This window comes from Gossypium raimondii, chromosome 6, assembly GCF_025698545.1.
Source record: "Gossypium raimondii isolate GPD5lz chromosome 6, ASM2569854v1, whole genome shotgun sequence".
Taxonomy (NCBI): Eukaryota; Viridiplantae; Streptophyta; class Magnoliopsida; order Malvales; family Malvaceae; genus Gossypium; species Gossypium raimondii.
Window position 1 is genome coordinate 58,957,117 of NC_068570.1, and position 20,468 is coordinate 58,977,584.

Below are 20,468 nucleotides of genomic sequence, written 5' to 3' on the forward strand. Positions count from 1 at the left end.
GTCACGTGATTTTTTTAGACTTGATTTTTTCTGCCAATTACTTCCGCACGTGCCATTTCTTTTATCATCTTTCAATGACGTGTACGGTATAGATAGCTTGCCTTCAATTTCTTTATTTGCCAAATTCTGTTATTAGTCCCTATACTATAAGTAGTTTGCGAATTTAGTCTCTATATTTTAAAAAAGTCAATTTTAATCCTTATACATTTTAGCATTTAAAATTTTCATCATCCACAAAGAGTAGAAATTAAATATGCTTGGTTAATTTATGTCACTAATCTTGTACAGAGCATAAAGTTATTCCACATTCTCCAATTTGATCATTCATAATTCTTATATTTTTGAATTTTTAAATTTTAACAAGTGACATAACATTACGTGTATGACGATATGTTTGACGTATAAAATTTTGAAAATAGTAGAACTTAATGAATTTAATGGTTATTTTTAAATCAAGATTGAAATTTCAAAATTAAAAAATATAGGGACTAGATCAAATTAATTAAAGTACATAGACCAAATTTACAACTTGCAAATTACACAAGAATTAATAGCAGGATTTAACCTATTTTTACATTTAAATATGTAAAAATACCATCCATCCACCGCCTCCCAATGGAGAAGATAGGCTTTTTTTTTTTTAAGTAATTCAATTTTTTATTAATTACGATAATGACCAATTTAAAAATTATGTACGTAAATGATCTGATTTCTATAGTGTATGCCGGTGCCATCAAACACACTGATGGCACCGGCCCCATCATCGGCCAACGGTTGTATTTTTTAAAACATTTTCAATTCATTCCCCAGCATAATTAAATTTAGATATACTCGAGAAAATATTTTGAAGGATATATTTGGGTAATTTAAATAATAATTTTATATAATCTTTTAAGTTTATTGTTTTTAAAAAATTAAAAAAAATTAAAAGAGTTTATTTTTGTTATTCCTATAACTTTAAGGGATATTTAAATTTAATTTTAAAAGGAGATAGACTTGAAATAGACAAAAAATTGAAAAATATAAAATTTGTTGCCTACCGGCTGCACCCTTTTTCAACTAAAAAATTATTATTATATTTTTAAAATGCAATTATTGGCCAATGATTGTGTGGCGTCAACGACAATCATTGTAGAAGTTGAATTATTTTCGTAATTATTCACAAAACTTGGGTTACTTTTGTAAAAAAACCCGAGTAGCCGGACACTTTCTGACTTTCCCTTCTGTCAGTTTTTCATCAACAGGTTTGCCTCTTACCAGAACATCAATGGATGTTAGTGTAAAGAGATGGAGCATGATACGCCCTGCTCAAGATACTCCTAAAGAAAGGCAATGGATATTTCAAATCTGGACGTGGTGATGACAACATACCATCTCCCTTTGCTGTTTTTCTACAAACCAAATGGCTCCTCTGACTTCTTCAAGCCTCAAGTCCTACAGGAGGCTTTAAGCAAGACTCTTGTGCAATTCTATCCTATGGCTGGGAGGTTGGGACGTGATGAAAATGGTAGACTGGAGATATTATGCAACGCAGAGGGTGTTCTGTGGATAGAAGCTGAAACTACATCGGCCATGGATGATCTCGACGGTTTTACTCCCTGCTCAAAACTGAGGAAACTGGTTCCCACGGCTGATTACTCTGGAGATATCAGTTCTTATCCGCTTATTATGGCTCAGGTAAGTGAATGAAGAACTGTTATCTTATTATAGATGATAACTGTTACTTGCAGTAGGAGACCAAGGATAAGCTCTGAGAAAACTCAAACAGCCTGATACTGAAGTTAAAGCAAAAGAAAAACTAAGCTATCAGCTAAGAAGTCAATATATGGCTTTTTTTTCTCAAAATTGACATTAATTATGAAAATGAACCAGGTATAAAATCTTACACGAGAGGTAAAAGTATTACCATCAACAAAGTATAGATACTTTACGTTCATCTTCACAAGAAAGTGCTAAGGTCCATGGTGGTGGCTTAGTAGTGAAGAAGATGAAACCGGAACCTTTTGCTGTTTAGTGAACCTCTCATATTTAATAAACATTTTAGCTCGTCAGATACAACGATATTTTAAATGAAAACAACTGTAATAATCCTCACTGAAGAAAAGCTAAGAACAAGATTAATCAAAGCTAAGAATAAGATTACAAGATTATTACAAATGAGTCGAACGAGAGGTTCATTGAAGAGAAAAAGGTTTTGGTTTCATCTTCTTCACTGCTAAGCCACCACCACGGAACTCTTAGCACTTTCTTGTGAAGCCGAATCGAAAGTATTAATACTTTATTGCTGTTATTACTATCAATAAAGTATTGATACTTTTTACAAAACTAACACCGGTGCTACCAATGAGTCTATAGTGGCATCTAGTTTTTATTATTATTTTAGAACATGGGATGGTGCCGCCAATAAGAATGGTGACACTAACTTTTACCGTAAAAAACGGATCATTTTTGTGAAAGATTTTGCACTTGAATCATTTTTATAATTAATCAAACTTTTTTGTCAATTTTGCAAAAAAAAAAAAACCTTAAAATTTTTGCTTCAAAAACGTTAATTGTTGTGTGTATATTTTGCTAGGTAACTCTACTCTTAAATGCGGTGGAGTTTGTCTTGGAATAGCAACTCATCATACTTTGACTGATGGCACAACGGCCTTTCATTTCATCAGTAGTTGGTCTGAAATAGCAAGAGGCTTGCCCCAAATTAGCATGCCACCACTTATTGACCGAACCCTTCTCCGAGCAAGAGTGCCACCAATCCCTAGATTTCATCATCTCGAATATGGCCCACCTCCTTCCTTAAACACCTCTACGTCACTTGGCCCTAATACCCATAAGCCCTCAATTGTATCTGTTTTCAAGATCACACAAAATCAACTTAATACCCTAAAAGCCAAGTCATGGGAACATGGTAACAAAACCAATTACAACACCTACATCATTCTAGCTGCATACATATGGCGCTGTGCAACTAAAGCTCGGGGCCTCTCATATGACCAACCAACCAAGTTAAACATGCCAATTAATGGACGTCCCAGACTACATCCTCCAGTCCCATCAACGTACGTGGGCAATGAAATGTTTGCGGCTTCATTAATTACTCTATCTGGAAATCTCCAATCAGAACCGTTTGTAAATACCCTAGAACGAGTTCATGGAACATTGAAAGGGATGAATAATGAGTATCTAAGATCAGCTCTTGACTACCTAGAAACACTGCCAGATATAACAGTTGCCAGGAGAAAACCAGACACTTACTAGTGCCCAAACCTAAGTATCATCAAATGGACACGACTGTCTATATATGATGCAGATTTTGGATGGGGTCGACCAATATACACGGGTCCAACAAACGTTGTCCATGAAGGAAAAATATACATACTACCAAGTCCAACCGATGATGGGAGCTTGTCACTGGTAGCATGACTGCAGACATCTCATATGAAACTCTTCGAGAAACATCTATACGAAGGCTTGAAGTCATTTGACAAGATCAAAGCTCGATATTAGTTGTTTGTTCTGTCTATCAATATATGTATAAACCTATAAATCTTCTACTTATGTTTCTTTAACTAAAACTTTGTTTGAATCCTGTTCATTTGAAATTTAACATCTAAGCTGCCCTGGCTAACAGTTTTTTTTATTGTTAATTATTATACTATACTTCGATAATAGTAGTAGCATTGATTGATCGCAAAGAAATGATAAAGAAAAATAAGAATATATAGATGGAAAAGTCTTATTAGGAAAAAAAAATCATGGGCAGAGGAGAAGTTAACTAATGTTGAAAAACAATAATGAAAGAGGTCTTTTTTACTACACACATTTTAACGGTTAAATAACATTTTTATAATCAACGTCTAATAGAAGATCGCCCCCACATATCCCCCAAATTTGCAATTCTATTTTATTTCTTTAACAAATAAGTTGCACATCGAATTTTTTTGCCTGGATCAAAAGGGATTCAGATCAAACAACTCTGACAACACCTCAAATTATTTGTCCATAACCATATTAAAACAAATACCGAATAATTGAAATATATTCAAAATTTTAAATTAAATTAAGTTTGGATCAAACTCACTGATGATATATGATTTACCTAAAGTGAAATAAGAACTCGAAAATACAAAATTTATGGGTAAATTTTTGTTTTGGTCACTTAATTAAAAAATTATAATTTGGTTATTGAACTATTCAAAAGTTTTCTTTTAAGTCGTTGAATTGTTAAAATTGATGTTATATGACTTTATCTGTTTGCAGTGCATGCATCAATTGAAAGTTCTCTTTTTCCTTCACTTCCAGAGTTCATTTTCTATTTTTATATAACAACTTTAGACGTTACAAATCTGCAAACCAAAATTCAAATATTTTTTGCTTTGATTTCCAACATTGACTATCAAATCAATTTAGATCTAAGGTATGTTTTTCTACGCATTAATGGGTACCGATCCATCGTATCGGTCGTTGAATCCTTACTTGGAGCTCGTTAGTGGAACTTAAAAAACAACTTAATAGCCTAGTGACTTAAATGAAAATTTTACCAAACCAAAAAAAGGGGAGAATGTGATATCACTGCGAATTTTATTTATTTTTTTATTTAGCCCTAATAAAGTGACGCGTTTCAAAGGATGAAGATATTTTCCCATTCGAGCTCTATGAGTTATTCGCGCCTTTTAATTGGGCCATTCATTTTTTTTCTTTAATTCTGTTGATTCTCAATTTAATCCCTAATCTTTTATTTTAGGTTTTTAGTCTATTTTATTAATTTTGTTATTATTATTATTATTATTATATTATATATATTATTATTATTATACCTACATATATATGCATATGCATGTTAATATATATACATATATATTTTAAACGTTTTAATATATATACATATTATATACATACTTTATTATTATTTTATTTTCATAGTTTTTATACATATATATATATACACATTTATATTTCATAATATTTATACCTTTCCCATATTCTATGATTTTTATATGTTTATACATTTTTGTAATATGTACACATATATTTATACTCCATTCAAAGCTTATTATAAATAATTTCTACGTTTTTATATTATACTTATATATTTCATTTTTTCGTAAATGCATGTATATATTTTGTACCTTTTCATTATATTTTTGTTTATTTCCTTCATTTGCTTATTGATCCATGTTTTCTTTTTGTATTTGGTACGTTTGATATTTTACATGATTGTTTTATGTACATTAATTTCATCTATTTCTATGCCATAGTTGTATTTATTATTGCATTGTATATTTAATGTAGCATCACATCATTTTTTTTACTCGATTTCAAACTTTTCAAAATTGAGATAATGCTTGTATTTAGGATTTTCAAGGAAATTGAGCCCTAACGTATTGGGTTCCGATTTTCTTCGTTAAATCTAACAATCGAGCATTTCTCTTTAATCAAAAAATAAGAACTCATTATTGGGAATTCAACACGTTGTGTCCTAACGTATTGGATGTGACGCATTGATTTCTCGAAATGAAGATTTTTTCTAAAAAATAATAAAGGAAATATTCCGAGTTTGGGATTTTGGAGGAATTGTGCCCTAACGTATTGGGCTGCGATTTCTTAAATCTTGAATAAATGGATATTCTTTTAAATTTTTATTACATGAGTATTCTGACCTAATTCATTTTTGAAGAAATTAGAATGTCGTGCCCTAACGCATTGGGTATGGCATTTTCTTTCTCTGAAATGATGAGGGTCTTAATACGTAACGTTTTTAAGTTTTTGCTAAGGATTATATTTTTTCAAATTTTCGACATTAAGACATTAATTAATTAACTAGGAACCAATTTTTGAGCGTTATGAGGGTGCTAATCCTTCCTCATACGTAACCGACTCCCGGACCCATTTTTCTAAAATTCGTAGACCAAAGTCGTTTTTAGGTGACCCAATCACACCTTAATAAAAGATTGGTGGCGACTCTCAATTTTCATTTTTTAAAGTCGACAACCTAAAATTTTTTGTTTTCAAAAAATGGTTTCGACAATTAAGTTTGGGTCAAACTCGCTGATGATATATGATTTACCTAAAGTGAAATAAGAGCTCGAAAATACAAAATTTATAAGTAAATTTTCGTTTTGGTCACTTAATTAAGAAATTATTATTATATTTTTAAAAAGGTTAATTGCTTCACGTTTTATATAACACCACTAAAAAATTATTATTATATTTTTAAAATGCAATTATTGGCCTATGATGGTGTGGCGTCAACGACAATCACTGTAGAAGTTGAATTATTTTCGTAATTATTCACAAAACTTGGGTTACTTTTATTAAAAAAAACCCTAGAAGAGAACCTCGCCTTTGCTTAAGATAGCCGGACACTTTCTGACTTTCCCTTCTGTCAGTTTTTCATCAACAGGTTTGCCTCTGACCAGAACATCAATGGATGTTAGTGTAAAGAGATGGAGCATGATACGCCCTGCTCAAGATACTCCTAAAGAAAGGCAATGGATTTCAAATCTGGACGTGGTGATGACAACATACCATCTCCCTTTGCTGTTTTTCTACAAACCAAATGGCTCCTCTGATTTCTTTAAGCCTCAAGTGCTACAGGAGGCTTTAAGCAAGACTCTTGTGCAATTCTATCCTATGGCTGGGAGGTTGGGGCGTGATGAAAATGGTAGGCTCGAGATATTATGCAACGCAGAGGGTGTTCTGTGGATAGAAGCTGAAACTACATAGGCCATGGATGATCTCGACGGCTTTACTCCCTGCTCAAAACTGAGGAAACTGGTTCCCACGGCTGATTACTCTGGAGATATCAGTTCTTATCCGCTTATTATGGCTCAGGTAAGTGATTGAAGAACTGTTATCTTATTATAGATGATAGCTGTTACTTGCAGTAGGAGACCAAGGATAAGCTCCGAGAAAACTCAAACAGCCTGATACTGAAGTTAAAGCACAAGAAAAACTAAGCTATCAGCTAAGAAGTTAATATATGGCTTTTTTTTTCAAAATTGACATTAATTATGAAAATGAACCAGGTATAAAATCTTACACTAGAGGTGCCGCTAGACTCATTGGCGACACCGGTAATTTTGTAAAAAGTATTACCATCGACAAAGTATAGATACTTTACGTTCATCTTCACAAGAAAGTGCTATAAGGTCCATGGTGGTGGCTTAGTGTTGAAGAAGATGAAACCGGAACCTTTTGCTGTTTAGTGAACCTCTCATATTTAATAAACATTTTAGCTCGTCAGATACAACGATATTTTAAATGAAAACAACTGTAATAATCCTCACTGAAGAAAAGCTAAGAACAAGATTAATCAAAGCTAAGAATAAGATTACAAGATTATTACAAATGAGTCGAACGAGAGGTTCATTGAAGAGAAAAAGGTTTTGGTTTCATCTTCTTCACTGCTAAGCCAACACCACGGAACTCTTAGCACTTTCTTGTGAAGCCGAACCGAAAGTATTAATACTTTATTGATGTTATTACAATCAATAAAGTAATGATACTTTTTACAAAACTAACACCGGTGCTACCAATGAGTCTGGTGGCATCTAATTTTTTTAGAACATGGGAATAAGAATGGTGACACTAAATTTTACCGTAAAAAACGGATCATTCTTGTGAAAGATTTTGCATAACCATATTAAAACAACTCTTACTGGATCAAAAGGGATTCAGATCAAATAACTCTGACAACATCTCAAATTATTTGTCCATAACCATATTAAAACAATTACAGAATAATTGAAATATATTCAAAATTTTAAATTAAATTAAGTTTGGATCAAACTCACTGATGATATATGATTTACCTAAAGTGAAACAAGAAATCAAAAATACAAAATTTATGGGTAAATTTTTGTTTTGGTCACTTAATTAAAAAATTATAATTTGGTTATTGAACTATTCAAAAGTTTTCTTTTAAGTCATTGGATTGTTAAAATTGATGTTATATGACTTTCTCTGTTCACAGTGCATGCATCAATTGAAAGCTCTCTTTTTCCTTCACTTTCACAGTTCATTTTCTATTTTTATATAACAACTTTAGACGTCACAAATCTGCAAACCAAAATTCAAATATTTTTTGCTCTGATTTCCAACATTGACTATCAAATCAATTTAGATCTAAGGTATGTTTTTCTACGCATTAATGTATACCGATCCATTGTATCGATCGTTGAATCCTTACTTGGAGCTCGTTAGTGGAACTTAAAAAACAACTTAATAGCCTAGTGACTTAAATGAAAATTTTACCAAACCAAAAAATTTCCCATAATTTAATGACTAATGGTGTAGTTTACGCACTTCCTCTTGGCCCAATTGAAGTTTTTGGTACTCCCAATTCCCAAACACCAGTAAAAAAGTTTTAATAGTAGAAATATATGAAATTTTTAATAGAAAGTACCATTTTACTTTTTGATCTATATAGAAAGACTAATTTGTCAATTTTTAAATTAATGGGGCAAAATACAATTTGACTTTTAATATAAAAATTTCCATGGTACTTTTACCTTGAAACTATCAATAAAAACTAATAAGTATAAAATGAAACAATTAAGAATATATCGATATCCACGAGGTGATAAGTGCTTTTAAAAATAGTAGTACTTAATGAATTTAATGGTTATTGTTTAAATCAAGATTGGAATTTCAAAATTAGAAAAACATATGAACTAAAATGATCAAATTAATTAAAGTACATAAACCAAATTTTCAACTTGCAAATTGCACAAGTATTAATAGCAGGATTTAACCTATTTTTACATTTAAATATGTAAAAATATCACCCTTTCACACCCTCCCAACGGAGAAGATTAGCTTTTTTTTTAAGTAATTCAACTTTTTTATTAATTATGATAATGACCAACTTAAAAATTATGTACGTAAATGATCTGATTTCTATAGTGTATGTCGGTGCTGTCACATACGCTGGTGGCACCGACCCCATCATCGGCCAATGATTGTATTTTTTAAAACATTTTCAATTCATTCCCTAGCATATTTAAATTTAGATAAACTTGAGAAAATTTTTTGAAGGATATATTTGGGTAATTTAAATAAGAATTTTATATAATCTTTTAAGTTTATTGTTTTTAAAAAAATAAAAAAAATTAAAAGAGTTTATTTTTCTTATTCTTATAATTTTAAGGGCTATTTAAATTTAATTCTAAAAGGAGATAGACTTAACATGCAAATAATTCAAAAATTGAAAATATAAAATTTGGTGCCTACCTGCTACACCCTTTTTATTGGCCTATGATGTGTGACGTCACGATCAAACACTGTAGAAGTTGAATTATTTTCGTAATTATTCACAAAATTTGGCTTACTTTTGTAAAAAAACCCGAGAAGAGAACCTCGCCTTTGCTTAAGATAGACGGACACGTTCTGACTTTCCCCTCTGTCAGTTTTTCATCAACAGGTTTGCCTCTTACCAGAACATCAATGGATGTTAGTGTAAAGAGATGGAGCATGATACGCCCTGCTCAAGATACTCCTAAAGAAAGGCAATGGATTTCAAATCTGGACGTGGTGATGACAACATACCATCTCCCTTTGCTGTTCTTCTACAAACCAAATGGCTCCTCTGACTTCTTCAAGCCTCAAGTCCTACAGGAGGCTTTAAGCAAGACTCTTGTGCAATTCTATCCTATGGCTGGGAGGTTGGGACGAGATGAAAATGGTAGGCTCGAGATAGTATGCAACGCAGAGGGTGTTCTGTGGATAGAAGCTGAAACTACATCGGCCATGGATGATCTCGACGGTTTTACTCCCTGCTCAAAACTGAGGAAACTGGTTCCCACGGCTGATTACTCTGGAGATATCAGTTCTTATCCGCTTATTATGGCTCAGGTAAGTGAATGAAGAACTATTATCTTATTATAGATGATAACTGTTACTTGCAGTAGGAGACCAAGGATAAGTTCTGAGAAAACTCAAACAGCCTGATGCTGAAGTTAAAGCACAAGAAAATCTATCAGCTAAGAAGTTGATATATATACGAGAATGACCCGTTTTCTACCGTAAAAGTCAGTGCCGCTAGACTAATTAGCGACACCGATATTTTTGCAAAAGTATTACCATCAACAAAGTATCGATACGAGAAAGTGCTAATTACGGAGGTCCATGGTGTGGTGGCATAGTAGTGAAGAAGATGAAACCAAAAACCTTTTCTCTTCAATAATGAACCTCTGGTTTAACTCATTTGTAATAATCATTTTCGCTCGTCGGATACGACCGCATTTTAAATGGAAAACTGTAATAATTCTCACCGAAGAAAAGCAAAGAACAAGATTAATCAAAGCCAATAATATTATTACAAATGAGTTAGGCGAGAGGTTCATTGAAGAGAAAAGGGTTTCGATTTCATCTTCTTCACTGCTAAGCCACCGCCATGCAACTCTTTGACCTTTCTCATGAAGCTAAACGATACCATCAACATCGGTGCCAACATTGAGTCCGGCCACATTCAAAAAATATATATTTTTAAAAAACATGGGGTGGTGCTTCAATGGGAATGGTGGCACCAAATTTTATGATAGAAAATGGGCCATTCTCCTACAAGATTTTACACTTGAGTTATTTTTATAATTAATCAATTTTTCTTGTCAATTTTGAAAAAAAAAACCTTAAATATTTTTGTTTCAAAAAGGTCAACTGTTGAGTGTATATTTTGCTAGGTAACTACTCTTAAATGCGGTGGAGTTTGTCTTGGAATAGCAACTCATCATACTTTGACTGATGGCACAACGGCCTTACATTTCATTAATAGTTGGTCTGAAATGGCAAGAGGCTTGCCCGAGATTAGCATGCCACCACTTATTGACCGAACCCTTCTCCGAGCAAGAGTGCCACCAATCCCTAGATTTCATCATCTCGAATATGACCGACCTCCTTCCTTATACACCTCTACATCACTTGGCCCTAATAACCATAAACCCTTAACTGTATCTGTTTTCAAGATCACACAAAATCAACTTAATACCCTAAAAGCCAAGTCATGGGAACATGGAAACAAAACCAATTGCAGCACCTTCACCATTCTAGCTGCATACATATGGCGCTGTGCAACTAAAGCTTGGGGCCTCTCATATGATCAACCAACCAAGTTACACATGCCAACTAATGGACGCCCCAGACTACATCCTCCCCTCCCATCAACGTACTTGGGCAACGCAATGTTTGCAGCTTCATTAATTGCTCTATCTGGAAATCTCCAATCAAAACCATTTGTAAATACCCTAGAACGAGTTCATGGAACATTGCAAAGGATGAATAATGAGTATCTAAGATCAGCTCTTGACTACCTAGAAACACTGCCAGATATAACAGTTGCCAGGAGAACACCGGACACTTACCATTGCCCAAACCTAAGTATCAACAAATGGACACGACTGTCTTTATATGATGCAGATTTTGGATGGGGTCGACCAATATACATGGGTCCAGCAAACGTTGTCCATGAAGGAAAAATATATATACTACCAAGTCCAACCGATGATGGGAGCTTGTCATTGGTAGCATGCCTACAGACTGCTCATATGAAACTCTTCGAGAAACATCTATACGAAGGCTTGAAGTCATTTGACAAGATCAAAGCTCAATATTAGTTGTTTGTTCTCTCTATCAATATATGTATAAACCTATAAATCTTCTACTTATGTTTCTTTAACTAAGACTTTTTGTTTGGATCCTGTTTATTTGAAATTTACCATCTAAGCTGGCCTGGCAAACAGGTCTTTTATTGGTAATTATTGTACTATACCTCGATAATAGTAATAGCATTGATCGCAAAGAAATAATAAAGTAAAATAAGAATACACAGATTTTACGTGGAAAAGTCTTATTAGAAAAAAAATCACGGGCAAAGTAAAAATTTACTAATGTTGAAAAGCAACAATACAAGAAGTTTTTTTTACTACACACGTTTTAACGGTTAAATAACATTTTTATAATCAATGTCTAATAGAAGATCGCTCCCACATATCCCCCAAATTTGCAATTCTATTTTATTTCTTTAACAAACAAGTTGCACCTCGAATTTTTCTTGACTGGATCAAACGGGGTTCAAATCAAACAGCTCTGACAACACCTCAAATTATTTGTCCATAACCAATTAAAACAAATACCGAATAATTGAAATATATTCAAAATTTTAAATTAAATTAAGTTTGGATCAAACTCACTGATGATATATGATTTACCTAAAGTGAAATAAGAACTCGAAAATACAAAATTTATGGGTAAATTTTCTTTTTGGTCACTTAATTAAAAAATTATAATTTGGTTATTAAACTATTCAAAAGTTTTATTTTAAGTCATTGGATTGTTAAAATTTATATTATACAACTTTCTCTATTCGCAGTGCATGCATCAATTGAAAGCTCTCTTTTTCCTTCATTTTTACAGTTCATTTTCTATTTTTATGTAACAACTTTGGACGTCATAAATCTGTAGACCAAAATTTAAACATTTTTTGCTCTGATTTCCAACATCGACCATCAAATCAATTTAGATCTAAAGTATATTTTTCTACTCATTAATGGAATAATGGGTATCGATCCATCGTATCGATTGTTGAACCCTTACTTGGAGCTCGTTAGTGGAACTTAAAAAACAACTTAATAGCCTAGTGACTTAAATGAAAATTTTCAAATTTAGTGACCAAACCAAAAACTTTCCCATAATTTAATGACTAATGGTGTAGTTTACGCACTTCCTCTTGGCCCAATTGAAGTTTTTGGTACTCCCAAACACTAGTAAAAAAGTTTTAATAGTAGAATGTATGAAATTTTTAATAGAAAGTAACATTTTACTTTTTGATCTATATACAGAGACTAATGTGCCAATTTTTTAAAATAAATATGACAAAATGCAATTTGACTTTTAATATAAAAATCTCCATGGTGCGTTTACCTTGAAATTATCAATAAAAACTAATAAATATAAAATGAAACAGTTAAGAATATATCAAATATTCACGAGGTGATAGGCGCTTTTAAAATTTAACATTTACAACTTAATGGGCTAGTGACAAGGCCAAGCAAACCATTAGTGGATTGGTAACAAATTTGGTAATATTTTAACGATCCAATTGTTAAATATATCGATATAACTGTATTTGGTATGAATGTAAAATTTCGAACCGATCCGATATTTCTGACATATTGATCTAAAATATTGCATATATTAAACTATTAAATTTTTTATATAAAATAAATAGTTAGTTTTTTTTAATTTACATCAAATTTGACATGCACAATCTATTTGAATAGAATATGAAATATGATAATTGAATCATTAAAATATTAATTGTATAAAAATAAAATACATATTTTAAATTTAATATAAAAATGTTTAAAAACACTAAAATAAATTAATAAAATTCTCAATGACTTTTGGGTTTAAATCAAAATTATCGAAACTGGATTAGATCAAATCGAAAATTAATTAAGGTATGAGTTTGGAATAAGAGGATTAATTATCTCACAAATTGGTTAAATCGACAAATCAGATCAATTTTTTCAATTTTAATTTTTAATAATTTATTTAATTAAATTAATAAAATCAATCAAATCAGAATTAGAATCTAATTCTAAACACTTTGTTTTGTTATGTCAAAGCCACATGTTTTTTTACACCTTATTTATTCTGCAAATTACTGTCCGCACGTGTCAACTCTTTATCATCTTTTAATGACGTGTACGGTATAGATAGCCTGTCTTCAATTTTTTTATTTGCCAAATTCTGTTATTAGTCCCTGTATTATAAGTAGTTTGCGAATTTAATCTCTATATTAAAAAATAGTCAATTTTAGTTCTTATACTTTTTAGCATCTAAAATTTTAATCATCCACAAGGAGTAGTAATTAAATATGTTTGTTAATTTAGGTCCTTAATCTTTTACACAGTATAAAGTTATTCTCGTTCTCTAATTTGATCATTCATAATCCTTATATTTTTGAATTTTTAAATTTTAATAAGTGACATAATATTACATATATGATAATATTTTTGACACATAAGATTTTGAACATAATAAAACATAATGAATTTAATGGTTATCGTTTAGATCAGATTGAAATTTTAAAATTAGAAAAATATATGGACTAAAATGATTAAATTAAAGTACATACACTAAATTTACAACTTTCCCATTGCACAAGTACTAATAGCAGGATTTACCCTATTTTTACATTTAAATATGTAAAAATATCACCCATCCACTGCCTCCCAACAGAGAAGATAGGCTTTTTTTTTTTTGCAATAAAAGAATTAATAATTACTTGATAAATTATTTTATGGACATTTTTTGTCATATCATCCATGATCCCGTCCAATTAGAAGAGAACGCGTCATCTTTTTTTCCACATCATATATACATTTAGACTAAACTTCCAAATAAAAGATGACGTGTCGTGTTTTAATTGGGAGGAACTATGGATGATGGGGTGAAAAATGTCCATAAAATAATTTCTCATTATTACCTTATCTTCGAACACAAAAACACAAGCATTAGCAAACAGATTTCGCCCATCTGCTACCTCCCAATCGAGAAGATAGGTTTTTTTTCTGAGTAACTCAATTTTTTTGATTAATTATGAACATAATTAACTTAAAAATTATGTCCGTAAATGATTTGATTTTTACAGTGCTTGTCGATGTTGCCAGACACACCGACGGCACCAGGCCCATCATCGACCAATAATTATATTATTTTAAACATTTTCAATTCATTCCTTAGCATATTTAAATTTATATAAATTGAGATAATTTTTTGAAGGATATATTTGGGTAATTTAAATAAGACTTTTAACTTTATTGTTTCTAAAAAAATAAAAAATTATTTTTATTATTCTTATATTTTTAAGGACTATTTAAATATAATTTTAAAAATAGATATACTTAACACGCAAATAAATAAAAAATTAAAAAGCATCAAATTTGGTGCCGACATGGTGCACCCTTTTTCTGCAAACTAAAAAGTTATTATTTTCTAGGTAAGGAATAGTCTGTTTTATTTACCTCATATTATATTTTAGTTATTTATATTTAAAATGTTATTTTTAAGTGGTCACTCCACTGTTAAATTTCGTTACCTCTCTAACGGTAATTTTATGTGACAGTTAGACCTGTCCATGGGCCGGGCGGCTCAGCCTGGCCCGAAGGCCTGCCCGAAATATGGGAGGGTTCGGGTAAAAATATAGGCCCGAAATATGGGCTTGGGCAAAAAAATGAGGCCCGTTTAAAAAATGGGCCGGGCTTGGGCTCAACTTTTTTGGCCCGGGCCCGGCCCGGCCCGAATATAATAAATATATTTTTTATTTTTATTTTTTAATTTTAAAATACGTTAAAAATATTTTTTTTATTTTTATTTTTTTATTTTTAAAATATTTTTTTGTGTTTATTAAAAATCGGGCCGGGCCCGGGCTTATTATTTTTTTCTCGGGCCGGGCCTGAGAAAAATTTTAGGCCCATATTTCGGGCAGGGCCTAAGAGTCGGGCCGAATTTTTTCCCGGGCCCAGCCCGGCCCATGGACAGGTCTAGTGACAGTACAAATGGGTTTTAAATGCCAACTACGATGCCCAATTATTATGACAAAAATAGGTTTTTAATTAAATAAATTTAATTTAGACTGCCACGTAGGACCGTCATTAGGGAGGTAAGAGAGCTTAATGATAGAGTGATCAATTCGTAACAGAACGATAACATTAGTGACTAAAACGTAACATTTCAAACTTAAGCGACTGTTTTATAGTTTACCCTTAATGTAATTATTGGCGGATGATCTGGCCGCACCGACAAACAGCAGAAATTGAGTCATTTTCGTAATTATTTACAAAATTTGGGTTACTTTTCTAAAAAAACCAGAGAAGAGAACCTCGCCTCTGCTTAAGATAGCCGGACACTTTCTAACTTTCCCTTCTTTCAGTTTTTCATCAACAGGTTTGCCTCTTACCAGAACATCAATGGATGTTAGTGTAAAGAGATGGAGCATGATACGCCCTGCTCAAGATACTCCTAAAGAAAGGCAATGGATTTCAAATCTGGACATGGTGATAACAACATACCATGTCCCTTTGCTGTTTTTCTACAAACCAAATGGCTCCTCTGATTTCTTTAAGCCTCAAGTGCTACAGGAGGCTTTAAGCAAGACTCTTGTGCAATTCTATCCTATGGCTGGGAGGTTGGGACGTGATGAAAATGGTAGGCTCGAGATAGTATGCAACGCAGAGGGTGTTCTGTGGATAGAAGCTGAAACTACATCGGCCATGGATGATCTCGACGGTTTTACTCCCTGCTCAAAACTGAGGAAACTGGTTCCCACGGCTGATTACTCTGGAGATATCAGTTCTTATCCGCTTATTATGGCTCAGGTAAGTGAATGAAGAACTATTAGCTTATTATAGATGATAACTGTTACTTGCAGTAGGAGACCAAGGATAAGCTCTGAGAAAACTCAAACAGTCTGATACTGAAGTTATAGCACAAGAAAAACTAAGCTATCAGCTAAGAAGTTGATATATGGCTTTTTTTTTTCTAAACTGACTTAAAAGAATCGATTAATTATGAAAATTACCCAGGTATAATATCTTATATGAGAATGACCCGTTTTCTACCGTAAAAATTGGTACCGCTAGACTATTTAGCGGTACCGATATTTTTGTAAAAGTATTACCATCAACAAATTATCGATATATACTTTCCATTCATCTTCACAAGAAAGTGCTAATTACGGAGGTCCATGGTGGTGGCTTAGTAGTGATGAAGATGAAACCAAAACCCTTTTCTCTTCAATGAACCTCTGGTTTGACTCATTTGTAATAATTATTTTCGCTCGTTGGATACAACCGCATTTTAAATGGAAAACTGTAATAATCCTCACAGAAGAAAAGCAAAGAACAAGATTAATCAAAGCGAACAATATTGTTACAAATGAGTTAGGCGAGAGGTTCATTGAAGAGAAAAGGGTTTCGATTTCATCTTCTTCACTGCTAAGCCACTGCCATGGAACTCTTAGACCTTTCTCATGAAGCTAAACGATACCATCAACAAAGTGTATCCTTTTTACAAAACTAACATCGGTGCCAACAATGAGTCCGGCAACATTCAAAAAATATATATTTTTAAAAAACATGGGGTGGTGCTTCAATGGAAATGGTGGCACCAAATTTTATGATAGAAAATGGGTTATTCTCGTACAAAATTTTACACTTGAGTCATTTTTATAATTAATAAAATTTTTTGGTCAATTTTGAAAAAAAAAACCTTAATGTTTTTGTTTCGAAAAGGTCAATTGTTGAGTGTATATTTTGCTAGGTAACTACTCTTAAATGCGGTGGAGTTTGTCTTGGAATAGCAACTCATCATACTTTGACTGATGGCACAATGACCTTACATTTCATTAATAGTTGGTCTGAAATGGCAAGAGGCTTGCCCCAAATTAGCATGCCACCAGTTATTGACCGAACCCTTCTTCGAGCAAGAGTGCCACCAATCCCTAGATTTCATCATCTCGAATATGACCGACCTCCTTCCTTATACACCTCTACGTCACTTGGCCCTAATAACCATAAACCCTCAACTGTATATGTTTTCAAGATCACACAAAATCAACTTAATACCCTAAAAGCCAAGTCATGGGAACATGGAAACAAAACCAATTACAGCACCTACACCATTCTAGTTGCATACATATGGCGCTGTGCAACTAAAGCTTGGGACCTCTCATATGATCAGCCAACCAAGTTACACATGCCAACTGATGGACGCCCCAGACTACATCCTCCCCTCCCATCAACGTACTTGGGTAACGCAATGTTTGCGGCTTCATTAATTGCTCTATCTGGAAATCTGCAATCAGAACCGTTTGTAAATACCCTAGAACGAGTTCATGGAACATTGCAAAGGATGAATAATGAGTATCTAAGATCAGCTCTTGACTACCTAGAAACACTGCCAGATATAACAGTTGCCAGGAGAACACCGGACACTTACCATTGCCCAAACCTAAGTATCAACAAATGGACACGACTGTCTTTATATGATGCAGATTTTGGATGGGGTCGACCAATATACATGGGTCCAGCAAACGTTGTCCATGAAGGAAAAATATACATACTACCAAGTCCAACCAATGATGGGAGCTTGTCACTGGTAGCATGCCTACAGACTGCTCATATGAAACTCTTTGAGAAACATCTATACGAAGGCTTGAAGTCATTTGACAAGATCAAAGCTCGATATTAGTTGTTTGTTCTCTCTAACAATATATGTATAAACCTATAAATCTTCTACTTCTGTTTCTTTAACTAAGACTTTTTGTTTGGATCCTGTTTATTTGAAATTTACCATCTAAGCTGGCTTGGCGAACAGGTCTTTTATTGGTAATTATTGTACTATACCTCGATAATAGTAGTATCATTGATCGCAAAGAAATAATAAAGAAAAATAAGAATATACAGATTTTACGTGGAAAAGTCTTACTAGGAAAAAAAATCACGAGCAGAGTAAAAATTCACTAATGTTGAAAAATACTAATACAAGAAGTTTTTTTGACTACACACATTTTAACGGTTAAATAACATTTTTATAATCAACGTTTAATAGAAGATCGCCCCCACATATCCCCCAAATTTGCAATTCTATTTTATTTCTTTAACAAACAAGTTGCACCTCGAATTTTTCTGATTGGATCAAACGGGGTTCAGATCAAACAGCTCTAACAACAACTCAAATTATTTGTCCATAACCATATTAAAACAAATACCGAATAATTGAAATATATTCAAAATTTTAAATTAAATTAAGTTTGGATCAAACTCACTGATGATATATGATTTACCTAAAGTGAAATAAGAACTCGAAAATACAAATTTTATGGGTAAATTTTCATTTTGGTCACTTAATTAAAAAATTATAATTTGGTTATTAAACTATTCAAAAGTTTTATTTTAAGTCATTGGATTGTTAAAATTGATATTATATGACTTTCTCTGTTCACAGTGCATGCATCAATTGAAAGCTCTCTTTTTCCTTCATTTCTACAGCTCATTTTCTATTTTTATGTAACAACTTTGGACGTCACAAATTTGCAGACCAAAATTCAAACATTTTTTGCTCTGATTTCCAACATGGACCATCAAATCAATTTAGATCTAAATTATATTTTTATACTCATTAATGGGTACTGATCCACCATATCGATTGTTGAATCCTTACTTGGAGCTCGTTAATGGAACTTAAAAAACAACTTAATATATAGCCTAGTGACTTAAATGAAAATTTTTGAATTTAGTGGCCAAACCAAAAACTTTCCTATAATTTAATGATTAATGGTGTAGTTTACGCACTTCCTCTTGGCCCAATTAAAGTTTTTGGTACTCCCACACACTAGTAAAAAAGTTTTAATAGTAGAAATGTATGAAATTTTTAATAGAAAGTACCATTTTACTTTTTGATCTATATACAGAGACTAATTTGCCAATTTTTTAAATAAATGGGGTAAAATGTAATTTGACTTTTAATATAAAAATCTCCATGGTATGTTTACCTTGAAATTATCAATAAAAACTAATAAATATAAAATGAAACAGTTAATAATATATCAAATATCCACGAGGTGATAGGTGATTTTAAAATTTAACATTTACAACTTAATGGGCTAGTGACAAGGCCAAGCAAACCATTAGTGGATTGGTAACAAATTTGGTAATATTTCAACGATCCAATTGTTTAATATATCGATATAACTGTATTTGGTATGCATGTAAATTTTTGAACCGATCCGATATTTCTGACATATTGATCCAAAATATTGTATATATTGAACTATTAAAAGTTTTTATATAAAATAAATAGTTAGTTTTTTTTAATTTACATCAAATTTGACATGCATAATCTATTTGAATAGAATATGAAATATGACAATTGAATCATTAAAATATGGGTAAACTACACCCATGGTCACTTTTGTTTACCTTAGGTTACATTTAGGTCACTTATGTTTGAAATGTTACATTTTAGTCACTACGTTATCGTGTTGTAACATTTTAGTCATTGAGCCGTTAATTGCCGTTAATGGTGTAATGGTAGTGACGTGTACGTTAAATCATCATTTCAAACAAAAACTTTAGGTTAAATTATAAAAAAATTAAATTACTAAAAACGAAAAAATATGGGGATCAATTATATAATTTAACCTAAAATTTTGTTTGAAATGATGATTTAACGTGCACGTCACTTACTGTTACACCATTAACGATTTATTAATGGCTCAATGACTAAAATGTTACAACTTGATAACGTAAATGACTAAAACGTAACATTTCAAACATAAGTGACTTAAACGTAACCTAAAGTAAACAAAAGTGACCATGAGTGTAGTTTACCCTTAAAATATTAATCGTATAAAAAATAAAATACATATTTTAAATTTAATATAAAAATGTTTAAAAACACTAAAA

The 20,468-nt window shown here is 32.1% G+C and overlaps 1 protein-coding gene, 1 long non-coding RNA gene and 1 other non-coding gene across 3 annotated transcripts; 2 read left to right on the plus strand and 1 right to left on the minus strand.

Moving 5' to 3' along the window:
* Window positions 1-1,252: 1,252 nt before the first annotated feature.
* LOC105773329 (shikimate O-hydroxycinnamoyltransferase) lies at window positions 1,253-18,393 on the plus strand. Its single transcript, XR_008197147.1, has 2 exons — window positions 1,253-1,677; window positions 17,323-18,393. It is a non-coding gene; the product is annotated as a shikimate O-hydroxycinnamoyltransferase (transcript).
* Window positions 6,244-7,443, minus strand: LOC128041962 (uncharacterized). The gene is made up of 2 exons (XR_008197148.1): window positions 7,043-7,443; window positions 6,244-6,932 (listed from the first exon to the last, which is right to left on the minus strand). It is a non-coding gene; the product is annotated as an uncharacterized LOC128041962 (long non-coding RNA).
* On the plus strand, window positions 6,365-11,753 carry LOC105773331 (shikimate O-hydroxycinnamoyltransferase). The gene is made up of 3 exons (XM_012595109.2): window positions 6,365-6,834; window positions 9,411-9,855; window positions 10,683-11,753. The coding sequence occupies exons 2-3, from the start codon at window positions 9,448-9,450 to the stop codon at window positions 11,610-11,612; spliced, it is 1,338 nt and encodes a 445-aa protein (XP_012450563.1). The 5' UTR covers window positions 6,365-6,834; window positions 9,411-9,447; the 3' UTR covers window positions 11,613-11,753.
* Window positions 18,394-20,468: the final 2,075 nt, after the last annotated feature.